General features: G+C 43.5%; 7 protein-coding genes across 7 annotated transcripts; 2 read left to right on the top strand and 5 right to left on the bottom strand.

The window, feature by feature from the left end:
- Positions 1 to 1,265: 1,265 nt before the first annotated feature.
- On the bottom strand, positions 1,266 to 4,221 carry EAE98_000339 (uncharacterized protein). Its single transcript, XM_038947957.1, has 2 exons — positions 1,858 to 4,221; positions 1,266 to 1,752 (listed from the first exon to the last, which is right to left on the bottom strand). Exons 1-2 carry the CDS (start codon positions 3,943 to 3,945, stop codon positions 1,543 to 1,545), a joined length of 2,298 nt encoding a protein of 765 aa, XP_038815634.1. The 5' UTR covers positions 3,946 to 4,221; the 3' UTR covers positions 1,266 to 1,542.
- Positions 4,222 to 5,066: 845 nt separating this feature from the next.
- EAE98_000338 (uncharacterized protein) lies at positions 5,067 to 9,287 on the bottom strand (the record flags this gene model as incomplete). Its single annotated transcript, XM_038947956.1, has 2 exons — positions 5,067 to 5,685; positions 5,734 to 9,287. 2 exons carry the CDS (start codon positions 9,285 to 9,287, stop codon positions 5,067 to 5,069), a joined length of 4,173 nt encoding a protein of 1,390 aa, XP_038815633.1.
- A 1,829-nt stretch (positions 9,288 to 11,116) lies between these two features.
- Positions 11,117 to 12,585, bottom strand: EAE98_000337 (uncharacterized protein; the record flags this gene model as incomplete). Its single annotated transcript, XM_038947955.1, has 3 exons — positions 11,117 to 12,198; positions 12,248 to 12,466; positions 12,519 to 12,585. The coding sequence occupies 3 exons, from the start codon at positions 12,583 to 12,585 to the stop codon at positions 11,117 to 11,119; spliced, it is 1,368 nt and encodes a 455-aa protein (XP_038815632.1).
- Positions 12,586 to 13,694: 1,109 nt separating this feature from the next.
- Positions 13,695 to 14,687, bottom strand: EAE98_000336 (uncharacterized protein; the record flags this gene model as incomplete). Its single annotated transcript, XM_038947954.1, has 1 exon — positions 13,695 to 14,687. The coding sequence occupies one exon, from the start codon at positions 14,685 to 14,687 to the stop codon at positions 13,695 to 13,697; it is 993 nt and encodes a 330-aa protein (XP_038815631.1).
- Positions 14,688 to 15,246: 559 nt separating this feature from the next.
- Positions 15,247 to 16,308, top strand: EAE98_000335 (uncharacterized protein; the record flags this gene model as incomplete). Its single annotated transcript, XM_038947953.1, has 3 exons — positions 15,247 to 15,544; positions 15,637 to 15,941; positions 16,000 to 16,308. 3 exons carry the CDS (start codon positions 15,247 to 15,249, stop codon positions 16,306 to 16,308), a joined length of 912 nt encoding a protein of 303 aa, XP_038815630.1.
- A 315-nt stretch (positions 16,309 to 16,623) lies between these two features.
- EAE98_000334 (uncharacterized protein) lies at positions 16,624 to 17,446 on the bottom strand (the record flags this gene model as incomplete). The annotated part of the gene is made up of 2 exons (XM_038947952.1): positions 16,624 to 17,177; positions 17,272 to 17,446. The coding sequence occupies 2 exons, from the start codon at positions 17,444 to 17,446 to the stop codon at positions 16,624 to 16,626; spliced, it is 729 nt and encodes a 242-aa protein (XP_038815629.1).
- A 118-nt stretch (positions 17,447 to 17,564) lies between these two features.
- Positions 17,565 to 19,716, top strand: EAE98_000333 (uncharacterized protein). Its single transcript, XM_038947951.1, has 2 exons — positions 17,565 to 18,434; positions 18,484 to 19,716. The coding sequence occupies exons 1-2, from the start codon at positions 18,053 to 18,055 to the stop codon at positions 19,503 to 19,505; spliced, it is 1,404 nt and encodes a 467-aa protein (XP_038815628.1). The 5' UTR covers positions 17,565 to 18,052; the 3' UTR covers positions 19,506 to 19,716.
- The last annotated feature ends 68 nt before the right edge of the window (positions 19,717 to 19,784 follow it).

Genomic DNA, 19,784 nt, shown 5'->3' with positions numbered 1-19,784 from the left:
CCAAAAATCATGATTTTATTCAACCACCTTCAATTCCATAAATTTTTGATCAATTCTATTCAAACTTTATTTATAGATTCTATAAATTGAGATCTATATTATGATACAAAGTTTTTTCAATTTGAAGCTATATTAATCGAATTGAAAGCAATTGAATTATTTTAATATAGGATTCAGCAAAAAGTTGATTAGATCAAAAAAAGTCACGTTTTGGAAACACGTTATTAAATCGAGTATACACACGTTCAAGACTCGCTAAGATGTCTGCATGTGGTCTGTGCCAAGAATGGGAAATTTCGCGAAGCGAGACTCCATTCATCAAGGTGATTCCCTGTTTTAGAACACTTGAAGCACATGCTGCTTTTGCTCACTTGAACTGTCAGTGGATTGGAATTAATTACGGCTACTGAAGAAATCTAAACGCACTCTTTACACGAATCAGCTCGAAAATATTGAATCGACTTATTATCCTTGAGCAATCGGAAGACAACCACCCTGTTGTGTAGGTATCAAACGTCGATACTAGATATTCTGGAGGCATAACATAACGGTATTCGGCAGTATGAGTTTTCTTGAATATCTTTAGCGAAAGAAAATAGGGGTTCCTGTCTTGGCATGTTCCAATTTCACGGGCTGGATACTCATTTTACGATCAAAATTTAACCGTACACTAGTAGTGGCATAGAAAATTATGTTGACGCTAGACATGACACCGATATCAAGTATCTACATCAGCTCGCCCAATGAATCCAACGCTATCCTCCCCTTAATATCCAGAAGTCAATTCAAGATCTTCTGCAAAAGTCACATAGCATCAATCAATCAATCAAACAATCCACCAAGCGGTCAAAGAGTAACAATCTAGATTATCTAATGTTAGCGCAAACTAGATCGCAGAGTTTTGCGTTGTGTACCTAGACGTTCAATGCTTTTAAGGCTGGAAGTGTATTAAAAATGGGTGGTTGGTAGATGATCGGGAGGATCTGATAAGGTTCGCGAGAAACTTTATACCATAGTTTTTGCAAATCTACATACTATTCGATGCTCGATAGGTGATTACATTCGGCTTTGTGAAAATAACACTGGATTCTGTTCACAGAATTTTAACCTTATTCTTAATGTTGATTGTCCGAGCACGCCTCTGTGGATCTCATACGTAAGTAGAAATTTCCACCCCAAAAATCCCAACAAGCCAGAATATATATAACTTCATGTGTCAGATCCATCTGCAAATACTGATTGATCTATAGAAAGATAAAAAAATTATCTCCATTACTAAACATATTCTATTACAATGCCGCTGATTAAATAAGTTGTGATGCTAGAGATCTCTAAGTGTAGGTAGCATAGACCCTGATGACAATTCCGCCGTCCGTCCCTTTCCAATTCTATCCATCCAAATTGTATTAGTATGTTTATACAGTAGTACCGAGAACGCCGTCATGAAATTTTATACAAAAATTTTTACCTCTCCCAGCTGTCCTCGTCGATATGTATCGCCTTGATTTTGTCATATACCCTCGAATGCTTCTCGATCCATGCTCATAGGGTACGATCACTGTCGCTTTGGTCTTGACTACTCTCTGCAAAATCGCGGCTTTCAAAAACACCGGACCTCTCTACGCCATCCCAAACTCTCACTTGTTCACATCCAAACGGAACACGACAGTTACTTCGGTCCGGTGCTGAACACGTCTTCCAAATCACTTCTTTGACCTCTCGCCCTACCTTTTCGAGGACATCCACAGCCCACTATCGAATTTACATATGTCAGTTCAGGCTGCCAAAAATTTAAAGGACAGATTCCACTGGAAGTGGAAAGAATATAAATTATAGGGAATCGTGGGGAGTACATACGATAACATCCAAATGCTCATACTCCTCTATCACCTTCTGATGCACGACCTTCACACATGGTTCTCTTCCTCTCTCGAATCTCCGGAGTAGCTTTCTTCCATCGACCAAATCGTCGGATCCCGACACCCATAATGCGAACGGGGGGACCTGCTCATTATACCAAGCTCTGCTCATTTTGGGTTCTCTCTTTTCTTCGTTTTCCATCATCTCCGCTCCGGGTTGCATCTCGTTCTCAGGTGTGTTTGATTTACCCGACGCCTTCTTTCCCTTGGCTGTCGACTTCTTCTTCTCGTCATTGCGATCCGAATTATTCTGAGTATCCCCCCATACCAATCTATCTTCCTCATCTTCCAGCATACCCTCCTCTTTCGTTGCTAATATACACTTGTGCTTTGCAAAGCCGTCCATCCCTAGCCACCACCTCATACTCTCTGCACTTACATACACAGGAGCGAATTGAAAACAACGATCTCGGGTTCCTTTGTCCCATCTAGCATCACTCCATTTGAACAAAAGGTGAAAAACATGATATCCTAGGGTACCAAAAATCTTTCCTGGAATAATCTTATGGAAGACCATCATATACGGAAGAAAAGCATGAATGCCAAAGATGATGCGAAAGAACGAAGGAGAGATCTTACGCACGAAGCTGAAATAACCCTTGTCGATAAGCGGACCCGCATATGCGGCTGGGGCCAATGCACAAAATACGCTGATTTTCTCACCCAGTTCAGGCCGTTGCTCTTTCGCAAGAGCGACAAACGTTTGAGTTGTGCCTTGGGAGTGACCGATGAGGGCTAATTTGGGGAAGCCAGTTTCGGATAGAACGCGAGAGGTAAGTGCTGGCAAATCCAGAACACCCATCTGCCGAATATTCCAAGCCCACATGCGAGGATCAGCATAGTCAAGAAGTGTATGTTCTGGCTTGAATCCGCATCGATTATTGCCGAGCCAAACATCATAGCCTTGTTTGCATAAATAGAATGCTAGAGAGTGGTCATCATTGGTACAATAAGCACCAGATGATTGCAAGAGACCGTGAATCATTAGGATGGGATACTTTGATTGGCGATTATAGTCCGAAGAAAGTGGTCGACTTGGGCCCTGACCAGTGAACAATTCTGGTCCCCGAGCCGCTCGTTGCTCCGCCGTCATGGGCGTATATTCGCTTGGGTCGTATACGTGCCAAAGAAGAATGATAAATCCATCTTCTGTCTGAACCTTTACTTCTTCGACGTCTAGACCTACTCTTCGTGCATAATATCCCACATCGCAAACCAGCGGATCTTTACCACCTTCTGTCGGTACAAAATCCCCTTGCCCCGCATCACCTTCAATATCATCCACTTTCTCCTTAGACAATTTTTGGCGATTCATCTTCTTCCAACGACTTTCCTCTTCTCTCCTCCTCCGCCTTCGTATCTTCTCTTCCTCGTAGAATACCCGTCCTCGGTCTGGATCCCTGAATGTAACCTTATACCACAAATAAGTAAAAATAGCTGGCATAGTCATAACTCCCGCTCCCATCACAATAGCTCCCAAAACTGCACAGGTAATGAAAAAACTGGTAGTCCTGAATGTCCAACATTGTAGATTTCTTGTAATTGACGACGGGCCATATAGTGGCAGAGGTGGGAATAAAGGATGCGTTTGCGAGGGCGGCATAGTTTTTTCGAGTGAGCCTTGGCCTGATGTTTGCCCGCCATTCCCTCCAACATCATGTGAATCTTTCCCTTTCTCGCCCGCTGCCAGTCGATTCTCTTCGCTTACGATCTCTTCCGCCTCTTCGACTTCACTAATCATGTTACCACCAACACCCCTTGCCTGTCTTCTGAGTCCATTCAATCTCTCCGATTCCTGCAACGGTGGCCCGGGCAAGCGACCTCCATCCTCCATAACAACCACTGTATCCCTTGCCGTCACATAGTCCGCTCTCATCGCTGTTCCAGCCCCATCATCATCATCCTCGGGGTTGATATGGGAGAGCTTCGCGGCTTGGCCGGCATAGGCGGATTCGGGTTCAGGTTCGTTGCTCATGGCGGAATATCGCACGTACTCGAATTTCTTCGAATTGAACCTCGAAGTCATTCAAATTATTCGCTCGAGTGGAGCTTTCAAAATCATGGAAATCGACGATCCTTATATCCCCTGTCCCCGTCTCTCGTAATCTACAAACACCAACTTGAACAACCCAACTTACCAATTGAAACCAAGAAATGCGAGCAATACCTTGCAAAAAAATGAGAGATAGGAACAGGGTATAGTAAATCGAAACAGAAAACAGCCTCGCAAACGAAAAGAGAGAGATGCGCATGAAACAAAGTAAGAAAATGCGATACCGTTACCTTTACAATTACAAAACGATGCGAAATTCATGTTTCTGAACCGACTGTGTCAATTCAATGGACCGTGCCTGACCGACACCTGGGCACCAGGTGTGCATATAAGTGGCTTGAGAGTGGATCACGAAGGTTGTGTGGCGTTTGTCTGGCGTTCCAAGGTTTGGCGTTTTGACATGTGAGATAACGCTTACTTGGCTGACATGAGTTTGACAGGGGGTCAGTGCTCTACAGATAAACTTGACTATACCGGACTGGGATATACCGGAATCTTGGATATACCGGAATAATTTCCTGATTTGATCACTTTTTATATAAGAATACCAGATTTTTAAGCAAAACCAATATACCAAACACTTTTTTCACGAATCCGATATAAATTTTGATAATAGATTTAACTAAATAAACTGAATTTTGAATGAGTAAGCTTGATTGACTATTATCATATAATATTTTTCGAAAATATTAGAATTTGGAACTAAAATCGAATATAAATTTTGGTTAGAAAGCTTGGACCATCATTTTTTATACCGAAATCATGGATATACCGGATTTGATTGGTCGAAAATTCCAGTCCGGTATAACCAAGTTTATCTGTAGTAATTCTCTCTTCGCATCGGGTAATGTTTGGAAATGATAATGGAAGTCAGACTTCAAAAGTATGGGGGAGACAAACGAAGTGGGTGAGTTTCACAACAAATAATCCGAGCACGTAGAAACAGAACGGAGAGCATTTCATGACTAGTAAAGACTTTTATCATGATTTCAGTTCGAACTTTACGGTTGAGGGTGTATATTTGGCTGTCCTATATTGATTATATATTATCTTCCTCTTTGAATGCATACGCTTTTGTATATCCCAATACATCATTAATATAGATTTTCTTCATCTTCCATGCTTCCATCTTGGAACAATCCCTGTACAGATTCCTTTCCCTTTGGCTTCACTCTGATTGTACCATTAAGTTGTTCTTCGTCAGTGCCATTATAATAACCATCCTCAGCATTCTCATCCCAGTCACCCATATCTTTGGCCTTTCCTTTGCCTTTGACATCTGCCCTCCCTTTTCCCTTTCCTTTCCTCGAACTTCTTGAGCTACTCGACGAGCTAGGCCTTGGCGCGACTTTGTCTTTATCTTTATTGCCTTCGAATTGGCCTCTAACTCTCGCATAATGCTCCAACTCTCCAGCACTAACACTGGGAACCAATTCCCTTCCTGCAGCTTCAAAGTCCTCTTCTTGTACAACTACACGAAGATCATCTTCTTTTGCATAGTGGTCAAACCAATATGCTGTTGAAACCTTTCCTTTGCCCTCGCTTCCGCGTTCGGAATTAAGTTTGGCGAGATGTGAATCTACATAGGATGCTTGGCGAGTTACAGCTTTAAGCATAGCATCTGAACAAAGTGCATAAAAATCGGCACCTGTATATGTGAAAGGAAGCCCAGAAGCGACACGAGCAAGAGATAGCGTAGGAGAAAGTGTGAACCTGTCTGAGTTAGTGTATTTCAAGGTCAGGAAATGTCAGATAACTTACTTTCTCGTTAAAGCTTCTAGAATAGTTTCTTGCTTCTCGTGGGTATCACTTACTCCCAGGTACAGCATCTTGTCAAATCTTCCTGGTCTCAACAAGGCTGCATCGAGAAGGTCCGGTCGATTTGTTGCACCAATAACAAAGACACCTCCACCACCGTCATCTCCATCAGACATTCCATCTAGCTCAGCCAACAATTGTGATACGATGCGGTCCATTACTCCACCACTGTCTCCTTGGTTACCTCTCTTAGGTGCCACAGAATCAAGCTCGTCGAAGAAAACAACACAGGGTCGTGCATCACGTGCACGCTGGAAGACTCGCCGGACATTGGCCTCGGATTCTCCAATGTACATGTTCAATAATTCTGGTCCCTTAACACTGAAGAAATTGAGACTGAATTCCGTAGCAATGGCCTTTGCCAATAAAGTCTTTCCGGTTCCAGGAGGACCGTAGAACAAAATACCAGATCGTTTCTTCATGCCTTTTGCGAATAGTTCAGGTCGCTCAAGAGGCAATTGAATAGTTTCCATTACTGCTTCCTTGACATTCGACAGGCCACCAACATCATCCCAACCGACGTTTGGAATCTTGGGTGCACCAATCGCATCAGCAAAATTCTTCCTTGCAAAATCTACTGCAACATCAAAATCGACTTTGGTAAGGCAACGACCTGCTGGCCCAGCAGAAAGTAAGATATCGCGAACTGTAACAATATTTTCAGGGGTGGTAGACGCAGCTGCGAGTGCTTCTATGCGAGAGTTACGCGCCACGAGAGCTCGATCCACAACATCGTGTAAGTCGCCAGCTACGAGGGCAGCAGTCTTTACAGCTACGGAGCTGAAATCTACATCTGGTGCTAGAGAAATCGCTTGGTCTTCAATAATAGCACGAAGTATTCCCTCCCGCTCCCACTCATCAGGAGCAGTCATCTCGAGCTCGTGGGTGAACAAACCCCGAATACCGTCTGGAATTTTGTCTACCTCGGTTGTAGTTGCAATAACAACTCTCGTGCCGCTTTGAATATCTTTCAATGTAGTGACCATTCTATCAGCAGTAAGACATTCAATGTGACGTATGAGGAGTGCGCAGAATGCGGGACCACAATTCATAGCTCTTTCAGCGCGTGCCTCGAGAAATCCGGCAGTCTTGACATCACTTCCACCTCCACTTTCATTGATAACATCTTTAGCATCAAGCTTAAAAGTATGTAAGCCAATATCTGCGCAAGCATTAGCTGCTAATGTTGCTTTACCAATGCTACGTTGCGTGGAGACAAGAAGAATTGCAAGCGGTGGCAAGTTTAGATGTATAGCTCTAGGGCTTGTAGCTGCGGCGATTAATTCTCTCAAACGCCGTTGTAAAGTTGTGACATGTGGTTTTTTGACCTCCGGTATTGCGCTGGATTCGAGATCAGTCTTGGAAAGTGACTTCAGCCCAAGGTAATACTCCCAAGAATTCTCCATAGTTGCAGGTAATCGACTATTCTCACTGCCCGACTGCATCATACGTGTATTCGATGCGTCAATTGAGGCAACGCCACCCCAAATATCTTCCTCATCATTGGTATCTGAGCTGTCCTTCGTCAGACCGACATAACTTATCCTATACCAAGCCGCAGCAGTAGTTTTGGCCGATTTAGTGGGTTCTGCCTCAGCCAATGATGCATGCGAAAACATTTCATCGATTTCAAGGTCTTCACCAGTGGATGATTGTAAAGTTCTACCAAGGCCTTGATCAATTGGAACAGCAATGAGATCGCCCTTCCTTACGATTCTCCTCTTTTGAGAGAAATACTTTTTCAGCCCAGCAAACAGAGCATTTTGCAAAGTACGCTCATTCGAAGCAGGGGTCGAAATCTTCATGAGAGTTAAATCTTTTGCTGTGGGGGGATTTGAAAAGCTATTGATCTTAGCTAATGGCGTCTTCAATATTTGTGGCGCACGTTTCAGGGGTGCAATGCGACAGTATGATGTGTTTTCCAAGTTTGCAAGAAGTAGAGGTGACATATAAGCCAGTGGGCTTGCTGGTTTTTGGACTTGTGATTCAAAGAACGACAATCTTCGGCCCTCCTGTTTGCTACGTGGTATTTTGGTCATGGGGCGATGTGAATAGCTTTCGGGTAGACCAAAAACCTTCACAGGTCGCCAGGGCTTCTCTTCCTCAACATCTCCAAAGCTCCCCAGTCCCCAAAGCCCCACACCATTGGCAGGTGGTTCTGCAGCTGCTTCTAACCGCACCCAGTCTCCTGAGAAACAACCGATCTTAGTTAGAGAATTGATATCAACGAATATTCTTGCCTCCTCATCATCATCAGCATTAGGCTTTGGGTGCAGCATTTCGTCAGAGAGCGGTCTTGCTAGTCCTTGCGTTTTGAACAATCTTCCACTTTGCCCACCTGCACGAGTAGTGGCCGTAAAAGAAGAGAATACGGAGCCCGGGGTAGCAACACCGTTCGTCCTTCGTCCGCCTGGAATAATTGTCTGTGGAGATCCAGGCTGTATCGTCGAGATTCCGCTGGCGTTATGGGATGGTAATACAGGTACTTGGAGCGAGATCATATCCTCCATGGAGTCATCCGAAAGACTATCATTGTCGGCACTACTTTCTATTTCGGTGTCTGTTTCTGTGACATAATCAGATTCCCCTTCAAAAGCAGTATCGGTCTTGTATCTGTCCTCCGCAGCGGAATAGAATTGGTCATTACTTGTATCCTCGTCCTCTTCCGTCACTTGGTTTAACCCTCCATTTAATGGGATAGCTGTGTGTTTTGGTGGACTTTTCGCATGGTGTCCAGTCTGAGTGACGATAATCCTGGTTTTTGGCGACAGCAGTCCTTGTCCTACAGGCTCGCTAAGAGTGACTTTTGCTGGAGGGGGAGGAACGTGGGTGATTGGATGAGGTTGCAAAGGTAATTGAACATAATCTCCAGTATGCACAACTCTCAGCGATCTCAAAGCTTCTCGAATTGCCTTGGTCAATTTGTCCTCGGGACTTGTTCCGTTTCTCAGTGACTTTGTATGCCCATTCGCCTGTGGATGTTCTCCGTGAAATGTCCCTTCTCCATTCTCTAGTCTCTTCGCAGATTCCCCCTCGATCGTAACAAACACTGTCTCTAAGGGTAAAGGTACTATGTCTAGGACGCGTATCTCAATTCCGCTACGACTGTTGCTCGATAATTTGGAAGGCGCGACCCTCTGCAGGGTTTCCGCGAATGCTTGTAAGGTCGGGTTTTCGGGTGAGAATTGCACAGTGGAAGTTGCCAAATTGTTCGAGGACCGAACAGGAACAACAGTCCACGTCGAGTCTTCGACTGCTGTTGAGGGACTACAAGGAGAGATCGCGATGTAATGAACTGTATCATCAGGTACACCGCTCTGTCCTAGACACAGATCTTTTGCCAAATCCCCAGAAATGACTCCGATATCCCCTTTCACATGCTCATCCAGAATCAATCTCGCAGAGATGGCCGGTTTGTTTTGATGTCTTCTCTTTCGTTTCTTGTTTTTCAATGGAAGCCCCATTGCACTGTTCGAAGAGCTTGTTGCGATTGACATCCTAAATCAAATATTTCGTGAATTCGTAAATGTTGCGGTATGGGGTTAAGATTAGGTAGCTTTAGCTAGATAGCTACTTTTATTAGTTGTCGTATTTGACAGCTGGCTCTCACCCTTCTTTCAGTTCTCTCTATTTTGCCTAACAATATGCTTTGAATCGAATAATTAAATAAAATTAAAATCTACAATAGTCCTTAGAGCTCTTGTTCACTTGAAAAGCAATCTATACCGATCAATTCTGGGGCCGAGGCTTTTGGGCAAGAATTGCGCTAACACTGAATCAAGTTAGCTCGCCCATTCTCGGAACGGAATATATCAACTGATGCTCGAGGTACACACTATCATCACTCAAGTCTGATGATATGTTGTATGTATATCACCTTGATCATTTGAGGAGATCCATATGTCAATGAAGATTTTCCTAAATACCCTTTTGCATAGCGAAAGTCGCTCTTCATGCACGACGAAACAATTCAAATTGCTATTCCCGTACCGGTTCTTCCTGTACGGCGTGCTTCACAATTCTTTTCTACACCTAGGTATACATTTGCCCTCGATTGGCATCAGAAAGAAGGAATGGCATCGTCAAAGTCTGAGTTTGATCACATCGAAATCTCGGCTACTTCCCCTAATGACTTGATATAATCCAGACGTTTAAGTTGAACCGAAAAATTAGTCTTTCCCCTGAAATTGTTCAAAAACGTTAACCTGTGTAATACCTTCTTACCTGGACCACTGAGCGGATGCTAGGCTTCAGATTCTCTCAAACATGTGTCTCTGAAATCTTTTAATGATCTTAAAGAAGGACTCATAGACATTCGAGCATGTTTCAAATTAGTGACAAGCGGGCAGTTCAAGAGAGTATTTGTACGAAATTGAATTTTGTAAGTCTTACTTGAACAGTATACCGACAGGCGTGATCAGGGAAACACTTAATGACGCCGCAACCTATTCAGTGAAGTTGTCTGTATAACAAAGATGTGGTTGCACGCCAATCTGTATGAGGAATAGGTTTCTTCGAAAAAGCAGAAGACCCAATAATTATTCCTCAATCCTACATTCCCTGAGCAGACAACGGGTTGTTCTTTTCCGATATATCTAAGTAGGAGAGATGCAGTATAGGAAGCACTTTTGTCTCCCCCTGCGCAATCACAAACTCAAAGGCTCGCTAACAACGGGTCAACCGAAAAACCTCCAGTATATGCCTAGTCTTTATATCCTCATTTCCAATAAAATGCCATGTATGCGATTTGACATTTACAAATTAGACTTAGCACGCCCAAGTCATCCACCTCATTTCAACCTTAGTCTCTCTGGCCTCATGAACCCCCTATAAACCCTCTCAAACAAGCTATTGCATCCCTATCATCTAAGATAATCTCATCTTTAACCAGATCCCTACTCTCTCCATCGACCGTACAAGCATCCCTCTTCACACAGTAGATATCATCATGAAGCTAGACCAATGCTCTATTATTCCCAATCAAATCCCGAAATTTCGAAATCCCATCCCTTCATTCTCTCTCGGGGAACATTTTCAGAGCTAAATATCTAATGCAATTCTGTGGTTATGCTGAGAAAGATGTAGGAGGAGAGAAGAGCCAAGCTGGAACGGTAATCCTTCATAGGATTTCTGGCTTTTATTGTGTTCACTTTGACATTTTTCTTGTCAAACTTTCATCTCTAGCTAATGTGCATGTCGCCTGCCTTAGCCTAGCTCAGCTGCAAGCTATCTATCCTACATCAATAGGTATCCCGAACATCAGATATATGAAGAGGATTAGATAGTGAAATGGTATCTGCCTACATCTCATAAGTATGGCCAGCACTTAAGTACCATAATCCTTCTCTCCTACCTTTCGCTTCTTGTTCGCAACTACAATAGTGCCCTTTCCTTTCTTCTCCAAAATATCCTTCATAATCTCCTCCAACTTATCCACCGCTTCATTCCCGATCTGATAATGCACCACCAATCGACCACCATAAAGTTTCAAGCCTTTCTCCTTTCCCAATTCTCTGAATTCTTCCGCCGAAACACCTGCATCTGCCAAATCCAGCCACACCATGTTGGTTTCGGTTGGTTGCTGCAACTTTCCACCTAATCCTTCCCACAAGGCCGCGATTCTTTTGGCCGTCTTATGACTTTCGCGCAAGAGACCCCCTTCTCCATTTGGACCCTTTCCAAATGTTTCATCGACCGCAACTCTCGCAGCCGCGGTCAAAACACCAGCTTGACGGAGCCCTCCTCCAATACTTTTCCGAACCCATCTAGCATGCTTGATGAAATCTTTCTTGCCCACTAACATACTTCCGACTGGTGCGCCTAATCCCTTACTAAAACACAAACTAACACTATCACATTCCTTTGTGAAATCTGTCAGTGATCCCGCTCCAGCAACAACAGCTTCCCAAAGTCTAGCTCCGTCCATATGTAATTTAATGCCATGCTTCCTGGCAAATCCTGAAATAGCCCTGACCTCCTCGAGTGGCATGATGGTTCCACCCAATGTATTCTCCAAACTAATAACCCTTGTCGGACATGTGTGTATGTCATCACTAATAGTAACAGATTTCTCTATATCCTTCAAAGTCAAGTAAACGCCATTGCTAGGCACTACTCCCTTCACAAGAGCCCCGCACAAAGATGCAGTACCGCCGGCTTCCCACTCGAGAATGTGGGCTCGATGATCGCAGAGTACAGAGTAGGGAGGTTGAACAAGGTGAGAACGGAGAGCAATTTGGTTGCCCATAGTACCGGAGAGAACAAAAATGGCAGACTCATGCTCAGTAATCTCTGCAAGATAAGATTCAAGTGAATTGGTTGTTGGGTCTTCAGCGAAGACATCATCAAAGAGTGTAGTGTTTTGGATGGCTGTAAGCATGGATTTGGTTGGAGTAGTCATCACATCGCCTGCAAAAGATGTCAGTAAATTTTTGGGTAGAGTGAGTGAAGCTCTTACTGCGGAAATCAAATGCTGCTTGTCCTGGACCAGACCAAGCATTGATTTCATGATGAGGCTCTGGAGTTGGTGGTAGATCGGTCGTTCCACCTAGACCTTTCAGATCATCCGTTCCCAATTCCTTTTCTTTGGTTGCCATACTGAAGAGAGCGATTCTGGATCGAGTGTTAAGAATTGGCGCGGGGTGAGGAAAGGGGTTTGCGAGGGGTCGTATGTTGTCTTTGATGGATCTTAGCAACTGATATTTTTCAAAATAGATTGTAAGACTTGCTTATTGAAGAGCAAATTGCAGGTCGTAAGGTCCTAATATACCTTACTACTCTCCCGGGTGAATGCATCTTTTGATTGAGCGGGGTTCTTTTGAACTACGCCCTTCAATTCACTTACGGATAGCTTTACACATTCAAACCTCAAAAGGGAAGTTGCTTCCAGTTTTGATAAGATCTGAGATAAGCCTCTTATCTTCATGTGACTGAATCAACCTGCAGATGCAGGCAGGCCATGGGAATTGTGGTCCATAGGAATTTCATGAGGACATGAAAGCAATCATCCGAGACTCAGATATGCAACAAAATGACAGTGATATATGACCAGTCGAGAAACACAGCATTTTGTATGGGTCTTTTGAGGCAAGATCATAGGTCAATAAATATGATCCTTAGTGAGACATCCACTATGAATGATCTTCCTACAGTCAAATGTTGACTGTTCATATGTGACGCAAAGCTTCCACCAAGTATCCACTAACTTCAAGGAACGGTGGGATGAATTGTTGTACGGGAATTGATTAGTTGCCTTCATATGTTATCATCAAGGGTGGAAATCTACAGCCCTGTAAGTTGGCGTGAATTTTTTACTTTAATGATCGTAGTATCTTTTGCAGATTGATCTTCTGGTCGAGAATTCTGTGGACGATACTCTCATGCCTCAAATCTCGTTGGTAAGTTACGCAAATCAGGTGGAGGGGCAGAATGGAAAAGAGAGGTTGCTGTATTTCGAGCTGTGATTAACTTGTTACTCGATAAACTACGTCGAATTTCTAACATTCTCTCGATGAATCAACACTCTTTAGTGCTTCACTCAGCGTACCACTTGGTTGTAAGGCTTAAGGTACTTGCAAGTCGCAAAGGCAACGGAGCGAAGTATTGAACCAGATATTGAGATCATTCTCCATCAGTGCTTCACATCTTGCGCGTCGCTACTTCGAATTGAATTTCAAAGAAAATTGTAAATTCACAAGCCATAACACCAGCGTCTGTGATTGATATAGTTGATTAGTAGAATATTGGATTGGATTTTGGTTTTCACGGCCTATCTCTGTGATCCGTCCAGATGACATATTTTATCCATAACTCCAATAAATGCCACCTGGCGAAGGTCCCTAAAACCCCAACTCCATATCGCTCAAATGCATGATGAAAACTCTCAGTCGTATACGCACACCCTCTTATTTGAACAGCCTTTTCCCCCTGACTCTAGAACCAAATCTCTCAACCCCACTGTGCTGTTGCAATTGCCATAGATTCAGCTGTCCAGCCAATCCATCTTCATTGCCCTCTCTCAGCCTTCTCAATGCCTCCCTCAAATGATCTGGCTGCAAAGGTGCTCTTCTCGTTTCCTTGGGTACGTTTATTTGGCTGGCATTAACTTGCCCATTCTCCATATTTGTGTTCTCTGCTGGGGGCACGATCAATCCAGAATTTGGTTCTCCAGCTTCGATCCATTGGTCCTGTACCTTTCTTGCATTCTCAACCAACTCTCCAACAAACTGTTTAGCCACACTCTTGACCGCTAAAATGACAGTGCCCGGTACACTTTGCGACAAAGTCTGATTGACAATTCTCCTAACGGTGGCATCAGGAAACTTTACGGCTCGCATAGCGGTATAACGTTCGAATTGTTCTGGATCCAAATGGTTTGCCAATAAAGCTCTTCGTTGAATGTCCCTCTGCTTCTCTTCTATACTAGAAGTCATCGATGTCATTGTTTGATCCACATTATTGTCATCTTCTTCCTCTTCTTCGATATTGCCGTTAGATGTTCGTCGTTTCTTTGAGGCAGGTCCATCGGATTTCCCCACGCCTACATTGGATCCCTCAAAATCACTCTTTCCACCCTTCGATTTCTTTGCGCGTTTTCTTTTTGATTGGCCACCTGCGACACTTCCACTGACAAGAGACATAGTATCAACACTTGGTGATCGTTCATAGCCAGGTGTGTAAACAGCGGATTCGGGAGGGAATGAAGTTTGGCGCAGAGGATGCGCAGAGTGCGTTGAGGTAGTAGATATCATGCTTGCTTTCCGACGTTTTATCGATATGACTTCGGAAGCTCGACGTGTGTGCGATGTCGTAGTTGTAGATAGTGGCAATGGGCTAGAAGGGATTGTGAGGGAAAGGGAATTGTGAGGAAAATCTGTCGGTGCTGGTGGAGACGCCATATTGACCGGCGCACTTGATTCTGGAGCTAATAATCAGTGCTCAATTGATAAGTCGTGAATAGCCGTAGGAACTGAAGCTCTTATCGGCGCCGTAAATTTGACAAGTCCTGCTTGTTATACGCAGGAAAATAGTTGGAGTTGTGTAGATTTTCGTGGAAGTTTATGATTTCTTTCGAGAAGAGAAATATTATAAAAGTAGGTAGGTAGGTATTAATAAGAGTGAGGCCTGATTACTACCTAGTAGGTACCTATCTAATAAGACATTTCCGTTGTTCCTTTTAGTAAGACTGATGAGGTAGCATTTCAATTCACGCAAGGCTGAAAATGAACCCCTACCTACCTACACAGATCTGTGCTGCATCAGAAATTACTAGATAGTGATTAGCGTCACCTTAGATAGCCAATCGAGCCTATCTCGGAGAACAATACCTAATCTCTCCAGGGTAAATTTTCTTTGATTACAATCAACCCCCATTTACACAGATTATTATTGACTTTTTTTTCCGCCTTGTCAAGTACAATAAAGCACATTGCTCCATTCAATTTCTGCTATTTCGCAATGGTACAATTCTCCAATCTAGAGGGGAACAAGGAGGAAACAGAGAAGGAGAATAGAGAATTCAATGGCGCAAGTTCCAAACGCAAATTGGAAAATCCTGGGGAAGGCGGGGAAATAAGCAAGAAGAAGAAGAAGAAGTCAAAGGCCAACGGTCATGGACATAGAAGACACAGCGTCAGCACCAAACCTGCCCGAGATCCAAGAGATGAAGCCGTTACAGATACTCCAGAAGAAACTCCAATTGAAGTTTCGAGAAGTCCAAGTCCAGTCATCGATTTTGATGGCTTGAGCCGTCCTAGTATGTCGTCATCTTTTGATTTATGCCATGTCATGTCATCAAATGGCGGGAACATCAATTTTATTTCACTCAGGAAGCTAACTTCATTCCAGGTAAAGGCGCACGAGAACGTCTTGATGAATCCCCAGAACAAGCAGCCATCCGAATGACAAAATTGACCGGCGCAGTTCGCACAATTCTCGAGTGCATTGGTGAAGATCCGGATCGGGAAGGTCTTTTGGCCACACCAGAACGTTATGCGAAAGCAATGCTGTATCTCACAAAAGGATATCAAGAAAATGTTAGGGATATTGTAAATGATGCAATTTTCCACGAGGATCACAATGAATTGGTCATTGTTAAAGATATCGAGGTCTTCAGTATGTGCGAACATCACATGGTTCCATTTACAGGAAAGGTGTGTTACTCTTGGCAAATTGCTCGAGGCGATGGAAGCTGATTCTTACGAAATATAGATGCACATTGGCTATATTCCGGATCGAAATGTTATCGGTATCTCGAAGTTGCCCCGAATTGCAGACATGTTCTCACGCAGACTACAAATCCAAGAGAGACTTACAAAAGACGTTGCGCATGCTGTGATGGAAATTCTTAAACCACAAGGTGTGGCAGTTGTTATGGAATCGAGCCATTTGTGTATGGTTATGCGCGGAGTTGAGAAAACGAGTGCTACGACCATTACAAGTTGTGTTTTGGGCTGCATAGAGAAGAGAGAGAAGACTAGAAATGAGTTTTTCAGTTTGGTGGGTTTAAATAGACGATAGATAGATGAGAAGGGGCGGCACGTTCATTTGCATTTGCATAACTAGGCGTTTGGGAAAGAGGTACAGTGGTCTTCAACACCATCATGGGAGGGCGTTCATTCTTTGGTCTTAACGCCATTTACGTCTATTCTGGATATTTATCTATCCTAGGTCTTTGACCTTCAATTCAAGAAATACAAGCCGGAAGGGAACCTACACTGGCAATCTGCCAGTATGTTCTTTCAAATGCTTCTCTTCACTGTCTACATTTATTGCTTTTAATACGAATCTATTCGTTCCATCATTTGTTACTTGTTCTCCGCTTTTTTGTCTTCATCATCGAACAACACCTAGCTCTCCAACCTTCCCTTTTTCTATCTGTTCTACCAAACCCTTCACGGCATCCCAAATCTTCTCCGCAACCTCATCTAGCCCATTACCCGCATCGATTGCCTTCATTATGCGTCGCTCATGCTCGAATCCTGGAAGCTCTGAATCTTGCAATGTCAAGAATCCATTCCTGACTCTTCTTTGCATTTCTCTCGTTTCATACTTCTCGTCTCCGTACCCGCCTCGCTTTTCCGCTTCTTCGGGCTCTAGATCCAAAAAGATCACTCTATCTGGCATCGGCAGTCCTATTTCAGGATTTTTGCACCATTCAAGGGAAAGATGATTTGGAGAATCGATTGAATATTTGGAGGATGTGTAAATCATTCCGGAATAGTAATAACGATCGCAAACGATTGTATACCCTTGGGCAATCAAATCTCGAATTTCTTGGGCTTTCTCCCATCGGTTTGCCGAGAAAAGAAGATGTATTGACTGATCTGGGAGAGTAGTGGAGGATTGTAGGTAGGAATTTATCTGTTGACCAATTGAGGTTGTTCTGTCTTAAATTATGAGCTTGGAGGTTTCCCATTGATCAGGAGGGTGATGATCTAGGAATGAATTGCTGGAGGTGTGAATTATTGATATAGTACATACCAGGAAATCGCATGAGCTTGACATTTCGTCCAGAGGCGTATAGTTTATCACATAACTTCTTTACTTGGGTCGTTTTCCCAGCTCGGTCGAGCCCTTCGATCAATATGAATGAGCCGCGGGAGATTGGGATTGCAGACTCGCGATATGGATAGGGATCTATGCTAGTAGTTGTCATATTGCAGGATATGTACCAAAAAGAAGAGAAATGCAGATTTTGGAAAGATTATAATCAATTTAATGGATGGGTGAGGACAGGGACAGCGGGGTACGTGTTGCACGACGCGACCTGGGGACCGATGTGGGGGTGTATCTTTTCCGCAAATATGCCCTTCTCTCTACTCGTATCTTGGAATAAAATCAAATAAAAACCTACCGAAGAACAGTTCCAACTTTGATGCAACCTGGGTAAGCTTTTGCAAATTATTGGTGCAATGAGGTGAAGTGAATGATTACCAGGAATAAGTAAAATCGATTGGATAGGCAGTAGCCTCGCGAAGGAGGTCAGCCTTGCATTCTAGCTCCGACAATCTATTCGAACGACAAGTACCTATCAAAGAATATTCCACGAGCCGTATCAACGAATGCGCCGACCACAATAATTATTTGTACAGATGTTAGCATCTCAACTGCCTTCCGGTTTATTCTCCATATGCTTTGCAGCTACATCCTTCCAGCTATAGGTACCCATTGTTCTACCACCAGTCCCAGTAAATCCATCATTACATAAAAGTCGACGTCCAACCCCCTCTTCCACAAAAGCTCCAAAATTCATTCGGTCGATATGGCGGACCCTAAGTTAGTATGGAACCCGGACAACGTTCGCGATGTTGCGGAATCTGTCGGCATCTCACAATTGGGCGAAGAAGCAGTGAGGGCATTGTCGCAAGAAGTTGAATACAGAGTCGGCCAGGTCATTGTCGAAGCAATGCGATTTATGCATCAAGGAAAAAGAACAGTATTGGGCACACAGGATATTTCACAAGCGCTCAAAGTATTGGACGTCGAGCCCCTTTATGGTTACGAATCTACAAGACCATTGAGATTTGGAGAGGCAAGCTTAGGTCCTGGCCAACCGCTCTTTTATATTGAGGATGAGGAAGTAGATTTTGAGAAACTGATTAATGCGCCTTTACCAAAGGTTCCCAGAGATATGTCATTTACTGGTAAGAAAATTTGGAAAGTTTAGGTATGGCATGATGCTAATGAAAACAGCACATTGGCTTGCGGTTGAAGGCGTTCAACCATCAATTCCACAAAATCCCACAACAGCAGAAGCTCGTGCAAATGACCTCGTGCCTAAAGGTCCTGGTGCGAATCCGAACCTTGGAGCTCTGGCTGGTAACGATAATGTTTCGGTCAAGCCTTTAGTCAAACATATTGTGTCGAAAGAATTAATACTTTTCTTCGACAAAATACGCGAAGCTATTCTTGATGATGACGACGATCCAGAAGTCGTAACGTTACGAGAATCCGCGTTGGAAAGTGTGAAATCGGATCCAGGTCTTCAACAACTGGTACCATATTTTGTTCATTTCATTGCCGAGAAGGTCACTCATTCTTTGAGCAATCTTTTCGTGTTACAAACAATGTTGAAATTGGCTCATGCCCTTATATCAAACACAACCCTATTTGTCAATCCTTACATATCAAGTCTTTGCCCACCCATTCTTACATGTCTCGTCGGCCGTAAACTTGGCACCGGGACTCCAGAGGAGTTGAAAGAAAAATATCAATTGCGAGACACAGCCGCATCTCTCATTGGAATCATCTCCAAAAATTACACGGAATCAAATGCACAGCTTAGAGCGAGGTTAGCAAGATCGTGTCTAAAATTCTTCCTAGATCCAACACGCTCTCCAGGAGAATATTATGGAGCTATCAGTGGGCTTTTAGCAATTGGTGGCCCCGACGGTGTCAGAGCTCTTATTCTACCAAACTTGGGTGCATTCGATTATGTGCTGAACAAGTTGAGAACTGACAGGACTGGTGATGATAAGGAGATACAGATGTTAGTCGCGGTAATCATGAAAGCGGTGATGAGCCTCTCTGAAAAAACTGAAACACTTACGAATGGTACAAATGGTACAAATGGAATGAATGGGATGATGGATTTAGATGACGACGAAGGAAAACAGCTTGAAGAGTTTCTAGGACCTACTATCGGGAAAAGGGTACGGAATGCGGGGGATCATAAATTGAACAAGGCAATTTTGGAAGCGAGAGAAAAGAACTAAAGACGTTGTAATATACCTAAGTATGGAGCTGCATTTCGCATCATCGGCGTTTTAGGGTGTGTCTGGAAGGCATGAACTGGGCTGGGAATCGATATACAAGTGGATACATTCACTTCAATAAGTAGTTTATCATATGAGTTCTTGCATTTGAAAAAAATTGTATTTGAATTGGGGAACAACAATTTGCGGGGAATCGAATAGTCTGAACTGCAGTTCAGCAATGGAAGGGAAGTGCAGTGACTAGGTTACAGCCCCCATACATGAATACATGAATAAAAC

Source organism: Botrytis deweyae (assembly GCF_014898535.1).
Source record: "Botrytis deweyae strain B1 chromosome Unknown BDEW_001, whole genome shotgun sequence".
Lineage (NCBI taxonomy): Eukaryota > Fungi > Ascomycota > Leotiomycetes > Helotiales > Sclerotiniaceae > Botrytis > Botrytis deweyae.
Note: the sequence above shows the minus strand (reverse complement) of the source record. Positions and strands in the feature narration are given on the sequence as shown.

What these genes read in the sequence shown, in the direction of transcription:
- EAE98_000339 (XM_038947957.1), bottom strand. Translation starts at nt 3,945, where the DNA reads ATGACTTCGAGGTTCAATTCGAAGAAATTCGAGTACGTGCGATATTCC. An exon ending in ATGAGCATTTGGATGTTATC is followed by an intron (nt 1,753 to 1,857) that starts GTATGTACTCCC and finishes TAAATTCGATAG; the next exon opens with TGGGCTGTGGATGTCCTCGA.
- EAE98_000333 (XM_038947951.1), top strand. Translation starts at nt 18,053, where the DNA reads ATGGCGGACCCTAAGTTAGTATGGAACCCGGACAACGTTCGCGATGTT. An exon ending in CAGAGATATGTCATTTACTG is followed by an intron (nt 18,435 to 18,483) that starts GTAAGAAAATTT and finishes TAATGAAAACAG; the next exon opens with CACATTGGCTTGCGGTTGAA.